This window comes from Hirundo rustica, chromosome 11 (genome assembly GCF_015227805.2).
Source record: "Hirundo rustica isolate bHirRus1 chromosome 11, bHirRus1.pri.v3, whole genome shotgun sequence".
In the NCBI taxonomy this organism is placed as follows: Eukaryota; Metazoa; Chordata; class Aves; order Passeriformes; family Hirundinidae; genus Hirundo; species Hirundo rustica.
Genome location: NC_053460.1, coordinates 20,710,786 through 20,727,021, shown reverse-complemented (window position 1 = coordinate 20,727,021; position 16,236 = coordinate 20,710,786). Strand labels below are relative to the sequence as shown.

General features: G+C 49.9%; 1 protein-coding gene across 2 annotated transcripts in view; it reads right to left on the bottom strand.

The window, feature by feature from the left end:
- KCTD15 (potassium channel tetramerization domain containing 15) overlaps positions 1-16,236 on the bottom strand; it is a 44,208-nt gene that overhangs the window by 12,058 nt on the left and 15,914 nt on the right. For both annotated transcript variants that reach the window (XM_040075158.1, XM_040075157.2), the window contains exon 3: positions 2,552-2,696. In XM_040075158.1, the coding sequence (XP_039931092.1) occupies positions 2,552-2,696 (145 nt within the window). The remainder of the gene's footprint in view (positions 1-2,551; positions 2,697-16,236) is intronic.

The window sequence follows — 16,236 nt, the reverse complement described above, 5'->3', positions numbered from 1 at the left end:
CGCCCTCGCACGGGGTCGTGTCCCCCGGGGACACCGAGGCAGGGCAGGCACAGGGAGCTGGCACAGCTCCAGCCCGGGCACCAGCACCAGCCTGCCGTGGGCTGGCTGCAGAGCAGAGCCCAGCCAAACTCACGCTCAGCCCTCAGCACACTTCGTGTGGATCAAATTCCCCGAAACCCGGGAAAATTACAGGAACTGTAGGAGTGCCGCTTTCAGCAGGGAGACCTGGGAGACACTTTCAAGTTCTGGCTTAGCAGTAGTTGTAAGTGTAATTAATATTCACTGTAAACACACCGCTCAGACTTGATAATAAAGAATCACTAGCCTCGAACACACGCACCACTCTCTCCGCATTTCAGTGTTAACTTCGTCTGAAAACAACACTGAAACAGCGAACGCAATAATGCCGGTGTGGTACTAGCATTCCAAACTTTCCAAAATAACCATCTGAGCAGCAATTCAAGTTGAAAAGCAACTTGGCTAAACCTTGAGGCTAATAAACTGCTTGATTAAATTAAGGGGTAAAAACTAATAAATATTCAAAACACTTGATAATGCTTTGTTTGACATAAAGAACATTTAATGCAAGTCTCACTGGAAAAGCTGTCAGGTTTTTTACCTTAAATAGAGTTTTGCATTTAGAAACACCGAGTGATTCCATTTGCTGCCTTTGATTATTGTCTTCTGTCACTTTAATCATGCTGGCAAAATTACACTATTTCTGTGAAGTTAAATTCGTTTACAGTGCAGTTTTAATACAGCTTTACAGCGCATTCTTCTATGCATTTTGATTTAGTTACTCCCTACCTAGCAATGCTTCGCTTTGTTCTTGAGCCCTCATTAGCCTGGGGTTTGCTCTAAAGCTCTCCCAGGGAGGAACTAAATAAAATCCAGTTAACCCTGTGCAAAGGGCTGGTCTGGAGCAGCGGCCTGGGCCAGGGCAGCGCCGCCTCCCCCGAGCCTCTCCTGCCCTGCCAGGGCTCGCTGCACAGACAAGTCCTTGGCATCCATCTCCCCTCCAGGCTCCAGCCAAGTCCTGCCGGCTCTGTTCTGAGCATCTCTGAGATCTGGAAGCTGGTTGAGGCCATGACCAGCTCAAACCACCTCTCCTCTCCTCTCCTCTCCTCTCCTCTCCTCTCCTCTCCTCTCCTCTCCTCTCCTCTCCTCTCGTCCCCTCTCTTCCCACACCCTGTCCCATTGGATTGTCCGAAACGCTGCTGCTAAGGCATCTCTCCTGCACCTCTCCCATTTCTCCATTCACCCCCTTTCCTTGATCCACCTTACGACCCCTGGGACTGGTCTGGTCTTCGGCTTCACTTCTACACACACGTTTTCTCTCATTTCTCTGCAGTTTTCTCCCACCCAGCCCTCATTTCTCTGGCTCCCCCCATCCCAGGGGCAGCTTCCCCAGCCCATCTGCCACTCACCAGGAACACCAGGGCTCAGGACAGCTCCTCTGGGCTGGAGCTCGAACCGCCCAGGACTGCCAAAACCTCCCCCTGCCTCGGCACGAGGTGTGAGCTGCAGACCCTCCCTGCTGGGGCCAGGCGTGATGGTCCTAACCCAGGTGAGAATGGCTGAGTTTGCAGCACCAGCACCGGCTCTGCTCCGAGGCAAGAGCCACCACCACAGCTCTGGCCTCGCTCAGTCACAGCTACCAAGCCATCTTGGGGCCCTGCCAGTACAACGGAGTGAAATGGCACTTCAGAGAAAGCAGGAGCTTTCCTTCCTAGCGATGCTCTGCATCCTCTAACTGAGCAGATCCTCCCCCATCTGCCATGCCCATTTATTCATCATTTCATCCTGGAATACGTGCTTTTGTTGAATCTTGTCATCTACAGTTTGGACACTTTTGTCTTCCAATTTTCCTACGTAAGGGTGACAATGCTGGAAGTTTCTGAGGGCAAAGCCAAACAAGGCCAAAAAGAGAGCCTTTAAACAATCAGGGCCTGCAAAGAAACAACCAGCACCATGACCTCGAACAAAACATGTCCTGCTCCTCAAAAAGCCCTCAGTCAATTCCATTTCCCAAGAATTATTTTGACATTAACTGTGAGCAGATTACTTCCTGAAATCAAAGTATCTGCTTTGGTTATGTCTAACACAAACGCTTATGGGCTTGCTTAAGGGTTTATTTTTTATACCAACGAGAAAAAGATTTACACAGTTCAAGTCCTCTACATATCAAATTTAAAACATTTCTTTCAGGTTCTGAGCATTAAACCCTGCTAAGTGCAAGCTGCTGATGTTGCTTCTTAATTGTTGTTATACCCTGATAAATAAGCTAAAAATGTGAGAAAACACAATTAGTTTAGAAAAACTGATTTAGCCATAAGCTTCATAGTTTAACTTTTCTTGGTATCCATGACAACCATCGGTCCATTTATTAAATAATAACATCCCTGGTGTAATACACAAGTACTAAAAATCCTAACAAATAAACAGAAACAAATTTAGTTAAGTGTGTTTAGGTCAAGCACACAAACCAACCTGCACCAAAACAAATGACAGAAAGGGAGGAAAAAAGATTGCAGACTATAGCTTTCCTTACCTTAAAGTCATCTGGGAGCAGTAGCTTAGATGTCCTTAGGAAGCTTAATATATATCTGAAAATTTCCCCATCTCGATCAATGAAATAATGTTGTTTTAAACTGTCCAAGACAATAGGCTCTGTGCCATTAAACAGACGGCTTATCCTGAAACAAAAGAAGAGAAAAAGAGATGGGCAAAAGAGACAAAGCCTCATTACAGCCTTGGGGCTCAAGAACAACCAATTGAGGTGCATCAGTTCCGTGTGCATAAGGTAATGCAGGATTAATCAGGTGACAAACACAGCAGGAGGGCAGTGCCCAGGGGGGTGGGCAGTGAGACGCCAGCAGGGACTGGCGCCGGGGGCAGGCTGGGGCTGCCCTCGGCCGGGCAGGCCCATGGCCCCCCCAGGAAAGCTCCCTGCAGTGCCCACCCACGGCTGGCAGGGCGATTCTGGTGAGAGCACGAGTCCCTGGCTGTCACACATCCCAGTCCAGCACGTCCTGCTAATGGAACCAAGCGGTGGCTTCAGAGATGGGCTCCTGGCCACGAGCTTGCCTCCGGCCTGGCTGTCACTTCGTCCAACGCCATCCAGGCCTTTCTGTGCCCAAGGAGGGGCTGCCCACGCGCTGAGGTGGGCTGGAAGGACCTGTCAGTGTCCATCCAGTGCAGAATGTTTTGGAAAAACAGAAACCGATGGCCCACGCAGCCCCTATGGCACAGCCCGTGGGACCACAGTGCCACCACCAGCAGTCCTGGGGATGAGCCTGGCAGGGGGAGAGCACCACGGCAAATCTTTTGTGAGGAAAAGAAAACGGGAGCAAGACCTGTGAGGTGAGGGGATCAGCTGATTACAGGACCAAAGGACCACATCGGCTACACCACTCCGGGCTTTTCCACTCCCAAGGAGCCCGCTCCACTGAGAGCAAACCAGGATCTGCCTGGCTGCTGCTCCTCCAAGCTCTCCCCTCCAAGTGCCTGCCTTCTCTCACAACGCTTTGTCTTCCCATGAGAAATAACCCAGCTGAATATATGTTCTTGAAAGGGAAAACGCAGGAGACAGACAGCAACGACCTATTAAGTAATTGAGTCCATCTCTCTGACAGTGCAGCATTGTTCCCAACTGCAGAGTGTCTCGTCTTTCAAAGTCCAGTCCTAAATAATCCTGCCACTGAGGACTCCTCCGTTTCCCAGAGAGACTATCCCACAGCTGGCTGCATTTCCCTATCGAGCCGCCCCTCAAATCGCCCGTGAAATGCCCCCGTGTCCCCGGCCGAGACCAGGGCAGGGCTTTCCCCTTCCCTGGAAAACAAGCTCATCAAACCTTGCCGCAGGCCATGGCCAGCGCTGCTGACCCGCGTGCAGCCGCAGCCTTGCAGCCTCCCTCCTGCCAGCAGCACCAGCGCAGCCCAGCCCAAGCTTTCCGCCCAGCAGTGGGAAGTGCTCCCAGGGCCCATGCGGGTGCTGGGAAGGGACAGGTTTGCTGCCCCGCCGCCCTGCTGCTGCTCCTGCCTGTGCCCTGCGCCCTGGCCCACAGCTGCACCTTGCTCTGATCTCCTAACTTGCTAATACGGTTGTAAATTTATTAATGTGCCGTTTATAGCTAAATAAAATGTGGATATATTAAATAAAACTGGACTTAGTAAGCGTCCACTGAATTTTGCTAAAAACCTCTCTGCCCTCTTAATTAAGGGAGCTCCGGGTTTTACTGCCTGCTCTCATGCCCATGCCAGCACACAGCTAGTCTGAGTTACTTGTGAGAATAACCAAGTGCTCTCCTAAACCCTAATTATAACATTTACTGTTCTCTTCAACCTCCAGCGTTCCTACAGTATCAGAGAATACCATCCAGTTCATCTGGAGACATTTAATTTATATAATCACAAGGTTCAGTAAGACTCCTGTAATTCACTGTTTTCTTTTTTGTTGTTATTTTATTTGCCCAAGACAGTTAAATATACTGCTCTGTACGGCATTACATTTTATTCCAGGAACCAGACAGTTAATTTATTTCCTTTGGCAGTGTGCTGTGCTGGGATACACTGAAAGCAGAGGAAGCACTGATAGCTTAAGGTTCAGTACGTACATTGACTGAGTAAATCTGCATGGCTATTGGAAGTTTTGAGAACTTACATCTAAAGAAGCTGAGCTGTGGCTGAACCCTCCTCCCCTCTACCACCCTTTCTCTGTGGAGTCTGCAGAAGCAAAGCTGCTGGGCTCTGCATGGGCACGGGGGAAGGCTTGCCAACAACGACAGGGTGCAGAGAAGACAGGGTACAAAGTTTTAATGGACCACTCTTTAATGTAGTAAAGCATTTTTTTGGTAATGAAAACAAAACATGAATTTTGAGGCTCCACTTTGTGGAGTGCCCTGAGCTGTATTTCTTCACCAGCAAAATTACTGCTGGGGAAAGAAACTCACAGAGTGTTGAAAGACTTAACTGCCACCCCAAAAACAGAGTGATGAATAGTTTAAGGATTTATTTGACATTTTAGGGGGCTGCTATGTTCCAAGAACCAACTTCATTGCAGCATGTTGTAATGCTGCATGTGGAAAGTGCTCCCACTTCTCCCATCTCGCCAGTTTAAACCATACCTGGAAAAGTCCTTCGGAAAACGCAACGCTGTGAGAGCACAAAATGAACTCAAATGGCAGCTTCAAATGGACAGTCCCTGACAGGATTCCTCTCCATGTGTGAAGCTCTGGAGAAGAGCACAGTGCCCAGAGCAGCTCCGTGCTCTGCACCAGGACACGAAGCTCTCTGCGGATGGGTCTTTGGTGGCCAGAACAAAATGCGGGAGCAGAGCAGCAAAATGCACTCAGGCTGTCAGAGCTCAGCAAGAGCAGGGGACAGGAAGGGCTTTGCACTGTACAGTCGTGGTGATGATCAATCAGAAATGAGGTACCAGCCTGGCTGGCAGCCTCGGGAAGCTCCCTCCAGTGACCCGCCGTGCGCCGTGAGCTAAGGCGTGGGGAGATGCTGCAGCTCAGACTGGGCAGCAGTCACCCCGAAAATGGTTGTTTTTGTGAGTGGTCACGGCAACCGGTACTGTACTGGAGGATAAATCAGTTAATGGCATTTTCAGGAGGCACTTGCTCATGGCACACAGGAATGGTACTCCCAAGTGATGCTTGTGGAGAGGCAGGAGGCACAGGGAAAGGGAGACGAGGCAGAAAGAGCTGCACTGGGATCCTACAGCAAAGGGCGAGTCTGAACAATGAACATCTCTCCAGCATCCCCACCTTTTTGCAAGAGATGCTTCACTTTCTAATTTAGAAACACTTGTATAATCTGTGTCCAATATTTAATTTCCATACAGGGAGCAGACTGAGCCAGGATCAACTCCAGCAGCTGCAAGCCTAAGGATGCCAAGCGCGTCTTCCCACTGCCTCCACCGCCCTGGCCAGGTCCTGCCATGCTCACACCATCTGCCCAGTGACAGATCCTCCCAGTAGCCTCTTCCTCCTACTCAGGTGCTCCTGCCCTCCCAGCAATATGCTTTCCCACCTGCCTGGTCACTGCTCTGCAGTGCTGCCCACCCCAGCCCTCCAAGGGTCCCTGCGCTCGGCCACCGCTGCCACAGAGCCACCAGGGACCTCCAGCCTGGCACCTCCAGCCCTGGCTGGATGCACTGCTCTGCCTCTCCCAAGAGGCAGAACACAACCTGTTGATCCCATTCCTCCTGTTTCTCTGTGCTTCTGTTGTTTCTGCTAAAGGCTTTTACATTTTCAATAATGTTTTGCCAAAACGCCGAGGGGTGAGTTTCTAGCTTTGTACCAATTTTACTATGGTATTAAGATCTCCTTTTATTAGATTAAAAACAAACAACAAAGACAGCCAACCCACAAGGACAAGAGTGCCAGTAAATTCTTTTCTTAGTTTCTTGGGCAAGGAAAGAAGCCCTGTGCTGCCTGCAAGCACCTACAGAAGGCTGCTGCCCACCCCCCTTAATCCTGGTGACCAATTTTCCAGCCTGCAGGCTCCCTGCAGCACCTGTTGAGGCAGGAGCAGAGAGGGGGCCTGCAGGGCAGTAAGTGCAGCCCCCACAGCAGAGCTCACACACTCCCTCCTCAACTCTCCCAACTCCATTTCAGAAGCATATAGGGCTTTTGGCACCCCCAGCTCCCTCCAGAGCACCTCTGGTCCTCCCAAAGATCAGCACTGAGCACAGCTGTGGGTCTGCACATCACTCACAGCTGTTGGGGAGTTTCATGGCACTTTGGGACAGAAAAGTTTCTGGAGTGGGGCAGTTTGCTCTCTGGTTTGGGCCAGTTTAGCCATTTTCTTGACAGCTTTATTTTGAAAAGAAAATAGAAGTTCTTTCCTAATAAATCTGGTTCCAGAGGTCTTAAGAAGAGCACTCAGCATTGTGGGACCTGTGAGACAACCAGCAGCCGGGGCTGAGGCACCTTGAGGCCCCCAGGTCCCTCCGCTGTGGGGGCCACTGTGGTCCCCTGGCCAGTGCAGTGACACAGCGTTAGCAGAACTCTCTATCACAATATTGCACTAAAAGTATTAATTTAAGTAATTACATGATTAATATTTAACCGTTCAGTGATATTTTTGTCATTCATAATTTAGTTGTTTACATTTATTAAAAATTGATTCTGTAGACACTTTTCCTGCCCAATGTCAAATCAGCAGGGAACGCACATTTCAGCGATCTGTCATTAAAACGTGTCTCTTTCCTGATTTTATGGGAGGGCGGGGGAAGAAGGGAGAAATGCCTGTCTGTGTGTCCTGCAAACACGTGGGGGGTCTGTGCTGCACCCTGTGCCCTCCTGCCCCCAGAGCCAAGGCACAGCGGAGCCAGCTCGGGCTCTGCAGAGCTCCCTGCGCCCTACGGGGGCTGCCGGCTGTACCTGGCTTCTTTAGCAGGAGGAGAAATGGGAAATGCCACAGAGAGGGACTAGAGGGTTGTTTCGAGGTGGGACACCGAGCATGACCTGAAACTGCCCTGCAGGACAGGCTAGCAAAGCGTCCCTGGTGCACGAGCAGAGTCCAGTCATTGCTGCTGAGCACAAACAGCGCTGCTTATCTCTTAAATATTTGCTCAAGGTGGGTAGGATAGATACCGTCATCTGCTTGGAAGAGAAAAAATGCCATGAATTGGAGCAGAGGTGCTCGACAGGCCTTGCACTGTGTCTGGCACTGCCGCTCGCAGAGCTGTGTCTGCCAGGGGCCCGCTCCTTGTCCCGTCACACACTGCTGGGAGGTCCTGGGGAAAGGCTCTGAAGTGCCTGTGCCAGGAGCCAGCTCTCAGCTGGCACTGCACAGCCCAGCTGAAGCAGCACAGGCTCAGTGGGCGGTGGACAGTGCTGTCAGACCTTCCCAGTAGCGTTTTTCCTATTTCCATTATTTCGATAAAACTGGATTTGCGCACAAGTTCCCAGCAAAGCAAACCACGATGGGGAAAGCACCTGCAGCTGCCTTCCCCAGGGAGGTACCTTAAAACACCCAGCCTGTCTGAAAAGCAGCCAGGCTGGCCAGAGGAGGACAGGGATAACCCAGCAGATGGGTGTCTTCTGCCTTCTGGCCTGGCATGAGTTATGAGAGGTGTGAAGGCACAGCCTCTGCCAGGGCACAAGCTCCCTCACGCCCTGTACAGCCAGGAACGTGGCTGGAAGCTGCATCTGGCTGCAGCAGGTTTTCTGATGTGCCTCAGTGTAAAACTTCAGCTACCACTGGTGTGACAGTCGTATTGCTGTACCATACCCTCCCTCCCTGCTCTCTGAGCGGTGATTTTAAGCCCTTCTGCAGCTGAGAGAAGAAAGCACTGAGGAGAGGCAGGGCTGCAGCACAGTTGGTGCCCACCCAACCTGGCTGCCCTGTGCTGCAGAAACCCCGCAAGGCTTCGCCCCTGCAGCTCTCCCACCTTAATCAAAGACATCTTCACCCCTAAGACTGCTGCAGGCAGTGTGCTTGGCTTGGAGGCTGTTCTGGCTGGGGAGAATTTTAAGCACCTTTTGTTTGGACTGGGATGAGGAAAAACCGTGTATGTGAGAGCCTGAGTCTTAAACCGTGGGTCCAAAGTGCTGCTCTGCAAACTGTGACATCCAAGCGGGCCCGTGCGCCCCAAGGCACAGACAGGTGCCTAAAAAGAGTTCCTGGCAAAAGCAGGTACCAGATCAGGCACCAACCTCCAGTCCCAAGGGCAGTGCAGGCACCAAGGCCGTGGTGTCAGACAGGTCACCCACCGCTCCAAGGGCTCCAGCCACCCTGACCCCGGCTCCTTCTCCTCACACCCACACGGCTGGGGCAAGCACCTACCCTGCAGCAAGGCAGGCTCAGGTGCCAGTGTCCCACAGACACTGCTTGGCACCACCCTGGCAGCCCCAGGCCTGCCAATCCCCATGACACAAGTGAGCTACCACAGGTGTTCCAACAAATCTGGCCTGTGAGAACAAAACAGAGGTACCAAACCCTCAATTTTTGACAAGAGCATCAAGCAGTACGGTCCAATCTCAGCAGAAGGGTGGGGGAGTGCATTGGGTTGGCAGGGCCAAGCTTTGGTAGCAGAGGGGCTACAGAGGTGGCTTCCATGAGAAGCTGCCAGAAGCTTCCTCCACGTCTGGCAGAGCTAATCCCTGGGAGCCCCAGGGACAGATGGGTCACTGGCCAAGGCTGGGCTGATTAGAAATGGTGGAACACCCCCCGTGACAACAGATAAACAGATTTAAGAAGAAAAAAAAAGTGACTGCACAGTTGTACTTGTGGCCAGAGAAGAGGAGGAGGTGAGAACGTGTGAGAGGAACAACTCTGCAGACACCAAGGTCAGTGGAGAAGGAGGGGCAGGAGATGCTCCAGGTGCCAGAGCTGGGATTCCTCTGCAGCTGTGGTGAGATCATGGGGATGCAGCTGTGCCACTGCAGCCCCTGGGGATCCACAGGGATGCAGAGATCCACCCACAGCCCCTGGGGATCCACAGGGATGCAGAGATCACCCACAGCCCCTGGGGATCCACAGGGATGCAGAGATCACCCACAGCCCCTGGGGATCCATGGGGATGCAGAGATCACCCACAGCCCCTGGGGATCCACAGGGATGCAGAGATCACCCACAGTCCCTGGGGATCCACAGGAGATGCAGAGATCACCCACAGCCCCTGGGGATCCACAGGGATGCAGAGATCACCCACAGCCCCTGGGGATCCACGGGGATGCAGAGATCACCCACAGCCCCCGGGGATCCACGGGGATGCAGAGATCACCCACAGCCCCTGGGGATCCACAGGGATGCAGAGATCCACCCACAGCCCCTGGGGATCCACAGGAGATGCAGAGATCACCCACAGCCCCTGGGGATCCACAGGGATGCAGAGATCCACTCTCAGTCCCTGGGGATCCACGGGGATGCAGAGATCACCCACAGCCCCTGGGGATCCACAGGGATGCAGAGATCACCCACAGCCCATGGGGATCCACAGGGATGCAGAGATCACCCACAGCCCCTGGGGATCCACAGGGATGCAGAGATCACCCACAGCCCCTGGGGATCCACAGGAGATGCAGAGATCACCCACAGCCCCTGGGGATCCATGGGGATGCAGAGATCACCCACAGTCCCTGGGGATCCACGGGGATGCAGAGATCACCCACAGCCCCTGGGGATCCATGGGGATGCAGAGATCACCCACAGCCCCTGGGGATCCACGGGGATGCAGAGATCACCCACAGCCCCCGGGGGAGGTGCCCATGCTGGAGCAGGCGATGCCTGGAGCAGGCTGTGCCCCAGTGGGTGACCTGTGGAGGGAGGGCCCTGCTCCCAGGCTGGAGCAGCCTGTCCTTGCAGGACTGCACCCCATGGAGCAGTGACCCACGCTGCAGCAGTTTGGGAGGAGGGACTCACACTGCAGCAGGGCACAGGGAGCTGAAGCTCATGAGAATGGAGCCACAGCTCATGAGAATGGAGCCACATCTGAGAAGTTGCTGCAGAACTCTCCAGTGGTGTGGGAGGGACCCCACCACCCTGCAGGGGAACAATTCCTGTCCCGGAGCAGCAGGGGAAGCTATGGGGGATGAACTGACCAAAACCCCATTCCCTGTCTCCCTGTGCCATCAGGAGAGGAGGCAGAGCTGGGAAGGAAGGGGCTGGGGGAAGGTTTTATTTTACTTCTCTTTATCCTGCTCTGACTTTGTTAGAAATAAATCAAATTAATATCTCTAATTCCAGCCTGTTTTGCCTGTGATGGTATCTCCTGAGTGATCTCTCCCAGTCTTTAACTCATGAACCTTTATTATATTTTCTCTCCCGTGTCCAGCTGTGGAGAGGGGCGAGAGCGACTTTGGTGGTGGAGTCCAGCCAGGGCCAACTCACTACGAGGAAGTAACTCACAATGTAACACGCTTTTCCATCTCCAATTCCTGTAACTTCCGGTTCCTGCCTCCCAGTGCTGATCCTGGAATGCCACAGGAGTTTTTGAGCCATATGCTCACGTTGCCGTGCTTCTGAAGGATATTACACTCATTAACTATTGAGCACCTGAAGGAACTGCAGGATCTATTACCTAGATTTAATACTTCATATTTTGCTGTTCAGGCCATGATATCTATTTTTGTTACAGATCAGAGCTTGTCTATATGGTATCAACATGTATTTTTAAAAGTCAATAATCCATAAAGAACATTATACTCTACCACGCAGAATCATTCTTAGGAAGCTGTGGACGGGTTTTCTTTCTTCTTTCTATGCCACCACTAAAAAAACCAAAATTAGGTATATAATGGATTTTGTAGTTAAAACAAAGCCATGGACAATTCCGTTTTCTGTTCACTTTTACTATCAACTAAAGTCCACTGGAGCAACAGGTAATAAAATCCACTGAAGTGGAAATTACCTATTATTTTTGAAATACCACAAAGCATTCATGGTAAGGGTGAGAGATGCTTGTTGTTCATGGCCTATCTCCACATTTAAGACACTTTAGCAGATGACTTTGATATATAATTTCCTGGAAGTGTGTGTGTATTCATATTTTGATGCACTACTCTTACCTCTTAAGTATCAACTCATCATAAATTAGCAGGTAAGACAAGGAAGTGGAAACTCTAATCCCAGGCAGAGAAGCCTGTGTCTTCTCCTGAATGAAAAAAACTCTCTTGGTAGTCAAGAGCCACTCTGGCCCTGGAACCCTTCAGGCACACATCCCAACAGGGAGGAGGAGGGGTGGTCAAACAATTACAGTGAGCAGACCAAATACTAAGGGAATTGAGATTCCTGTAAGCTTTCCTTTCCTTTTTTCACTCTGACAGGGTTCACAAGGGAATTAACCCTAAACCCTTCACCTGCTGATGGGATCAGGCCCATCAGCACTGGTCACTTGTCCCCAGTTTCTCAGCAGCCAGTTTTTCCCTGGGTGTCCTGTGGGTGACCAGCAGGAGAAGAGCAAGAGCGGCAGGACACAGCCTTTCCTCAGGCTGATGATTCCAGTCTGCCTTCTTCGAGAGTTTGTCTGTTTTAGTGCATTAACAGCTATTAAAATACTTCACTTAACAAACATTTCTACTATGTTAATTGCTGCATCAGGAACCCTTTAATTTAATTTGGCACATGCCTACATCCATAGGTAAGGGAAGCAGATACACGCACAGAGGACAGAGACCTTTTGCTGCACACACATCAGCATCCCACCACACCTATTGAACTCATCACTGATAAAAAGCATTTGCTGTGCTCCACAAGGGAAGAAACGTAAACGTCAAATACAGGTACAATTTGCATTTCTTCCTTAGAAGTTTCCTGCCTGCCACGGACACGGCTTGTTCACCTTTTGCACTGGATAGTGACAAAGAGCCTGCCATGATTTATGATGCTTAACCATCCAGTTCCCATTGTTTGGTCTGGCTGAGGTGCTCTGGGGTAACCATGAGCAGAGCAGGGCTCTGACCACGTCAGGGTGAGGATCCAGGGCACCCCAATCCCAGCAGAGAGGTTGCTGTTACCGTAGTGCCAGACAGGCCAGTTCTGCCACCCCTGCTCCTAGCAAGCACAACTGTTTGGGGAGAGTGAGAATACCAGACTCTGGCTGACTTGCATAATTTTAATAAAAGTAACCAAATAATATTACAATACACTATGAGCCTTCAAAACACAGGATGTGTTTGGGGTAGGAGCTGAGTATTATTCTTGCAATGAAATATGCCGAGATCCAGTGACTACACAGAAGTTGCTACACTGTAGGTAATATCCATCTACCTGGGAATTCCTTTCTGGATTTTAAATTGTGGACTTGAAGTTAAAGAAGCATGTAAGCTGGATTTCTGCTCCTATCCATTTTTTCTAGTATAACATTCAAGCTATTTTTTCTCTCCTTGTGCCTTCTACTTCATTCTAACCAAACTTTTGCCTAAATATTTGGGGAAGATTAAAAACATTAATATAAATTTAAACTGTATCCTCTATTACGCCACTGTTTCTGCTGCTCTGATTTGAGGCCTGTGAGGATACTGGGCCTCTCATGTTTTCTCAACACATAATTTACACTAAATATTAGTCATGAAAATCGACTCAGAACTAAAATTATTTAATTTAAACCAAAATTCAACACTAGCATCTTGGTTTTGCAAAGTGTTGCCTGGTTTTCCAAAGGTCCCAATCCTGCATTGCAGCTTAAACTCTGTGGGAGTTGCAGGCACTCAAGAAAATTAAGTTGCTAATACTTGAGAAGATACAAATTTCAAATAAAACATTCCTGCCTGTACAAGTCTTCCCTTGCTATTCCTTTAACCATCCCTTTTCTCCTAATCGTGGTGCTACAAGGGCCCTGGGTAGCTGCACCAAACACCAGCTCTCTTGCTGCTCACCTCCCTTCTGTAACTCCAAGTGGAGGATAACTCAGTATCTTACTGAGATTTTCCATCTGACCAAATCTGGTCATTACTTCAATCACCAACACCCCAGTACAGCTGGGCATGCTGGGAGGCCAAAAACATGCAGACACTAGTTATATTATAATACAAATGGGCTAAATCCTTGCTCGCTGAAGTCAAGAGTGAAACTCCCACTGAGACTCAGTGAAGGCAGGGAAAATTTCAAGTGGAACTCATTTCCCTTTCAGAGTGTGAGTCTGGCCCTCCACATCTTTTGCATGTGTGGGTGCTGTGAAACCAGCACGTTTCAGGAGGAGAAAGAGGGATGTCACTGACTCCAGGGCTTCACAACCTTTTATAAAGCGCAAACGGTGACAACCAACACACTGACTTTGGTACACACACACAGCTAGAACGTCTAACCTGCTGGAACCACACACCTTCACTCCTAATCCCAGACATATGAAAGCTGAGCAGCTTTTTCCTGTGATTATCTCCTTTACTTCCAGATTCACAGGAAATAGCTCCCAGACACAGGCTGCCCAGGACTCTGCATCACGGGGGCTGAGCAGGAACACCCAGTGACCCTTGGTGCCCACAGTGTCCTGTGCTGCACTGGGACATGTCCAGTGCTGGGAACAGGAATGATTCCAGTCTCTGGTACTGATAAATCAGCCTTCTGCTTACAAGCAGCTGCCCCTGCTGCTTGGACATTTCCTTGGTATGCCGATCCACTCAACTGGTACAGCTCTCCTTTGGAAAGAACCCGGCTTGTCTTACATTCTTGCTCCTTTTGCTTTTCCTGCAGCCCATCCTTGCATCCTCCACTGAGTAAACCACACTGATTTTGCCCAGTCCCAGCACATCAAACTGCTGCAGTACAGTGCTGCACACCTCTAGCACAGCTCACACCAGCCTCTGCTCTGGAGCAGGCACTGCAGGAAGTTACAGGATCTGTCACTGGTCCTGTTTCTCTACAAGCATGTGTGTGATTGGGAAATTGCATCCAGCTCTCTATCCCTATTTTACTATCAAGCTTCAAATGATGAACGAATAACGTTTATTCTCTTGTTTATTCTAACTTTTGATTAAGCTGTAACCAATGTATTTTTCCCGGCTCTTCATTTAAAAAAACTGCACACATCAAGAAAAACTTGTAAAAAAGCTATTTCGAAGGGAAAACAATCCCCAAAGCCCACAGAGCCACAGCAAGTAGGAAGGTTTGTCTACGTTTTTTGCTGCTGAGCCTGAGCCATTGGCAGATGAGCAGAAAAAAGAGGAATTTACAGCAAGTTTTTCTGTTCTGCAGCCAGAGAGCAGGGATAGACAGGAAGCAATGCACCACCACCATGGGCAGAGTCCACCCCCCAGCCATGTTCCCAAAAAAAGGAGCCCCTGTCTAGGGATTATAGAGAAGGAGCCCACACCTGGGAAGGAGAGAGCAATACACCTGCTGCAACAGAAGACACCTCCCCCACAACATGAAGCTTATCAAAAACTTTTCAATACTAAGTAAACTGTTAACTGTTGAATTCTGATGAACTACTGAAAGCTGAACCTGACTTTCTTATGTGACTGTGAGAGATTCATTCTTAAATACAATACTCTGGTCATGGGTTTGATTCTGGTTCCAGTGAAGTCAAGGCCAAAACATCCTCTGGTTTAATTGGAAGCAGAAGCAGGCCCCCATTTTAACCCTCATGCCTGCAAACAGAATACAACTGGATATGAAACAAAAAAGAAATATGTTTGAAACTGGTATTAACTACAAGCTTTATTATCCTCCCTCCATAAGACTAAAAAGCAGTCATTGAATTTTTCCCTCATTCAACAGCAATCTTACGTACTAATGGCCAAACTTCAGCCCTTGCTCCCTCCAGGACAACCCTGGCAGAAGCAGAGGACCCAGTTTCTCTACTGTCACGTAGTGGTTCCCATGGAGTTCCACAAGTCAAACCTGCCCATGGTACTGCCTGTGAGTTCTGCAAGGGCAGAGTTCAGGTGCCAGCCTGCACACCACATTCCCCAAATGCCAAAGCTGCAGTCTTTGGTGTGAATTGCACTGGCACAGATTGTTGGCCTAACACACTGTGACACCAAAGAGCTTAAAGAGAGTCCCTGGTTTTCATTGCCCACTTTCTCAAGAGAGAGATTTGCTGCTGCCAAAGCATCTCCCAGATCTAAACAGATTATCTACAGCACTGGCAGCATCTGCACTCCATTAGGAGGGAGGCAAAACAGGAGCCTGCCCTGTGCACCGGGATTCCCCCAGTGTTTCAGCTTTATGCTGCAAAGCTCAGTTTCCAGTGCTTGCCAACTGATCCCTTCTGAGTCTGACCAAGAGGGACGCTGCAAATGCTGCATAGAAACTTCCCAGCACCCACATGCAGGACTCCTCCCAGGTTTTGCTTCATGTGATCCTCAGCAGATAAAAAAGCAGCAATTTTGGCCCTTGAATGCATCCCACACTGCAGTAGAGCAAATTTAACACAGTACAGGTGAACACCAAATTGCTCTGCTCTGCCTCTGTGTCCCTGTGCCCAGCTCTGACACACAGGCAGCAGGCAGTGCCTGCACCAGGAAGGAACACAACCAAGCACACTTGTGAAGCTAAGAGCTGTCCTGCCTGGCAGAGTTTCAAGTGAGAGCAACGCAGGTAAAAACAAACCCTGGTAAAGTTTTTACAGATGTCATTTCCTTTTAAAGCATCAAAAGAATGAAGTACATGCTAATCACAGCAGCTGAGATGAAGCAGTAAGCAGTTGGGTGAGCAGAGCATGAAGTGAGTTTATAACTCTGGAGTTTTATTCCAGCTCTGCAGCCTCTCCCAGCTGTAAGTTTGGGTTAGGAAAGCCACCAACCTGGTGAAATTCTGTATCAGTGCAGTTACAGCAGCC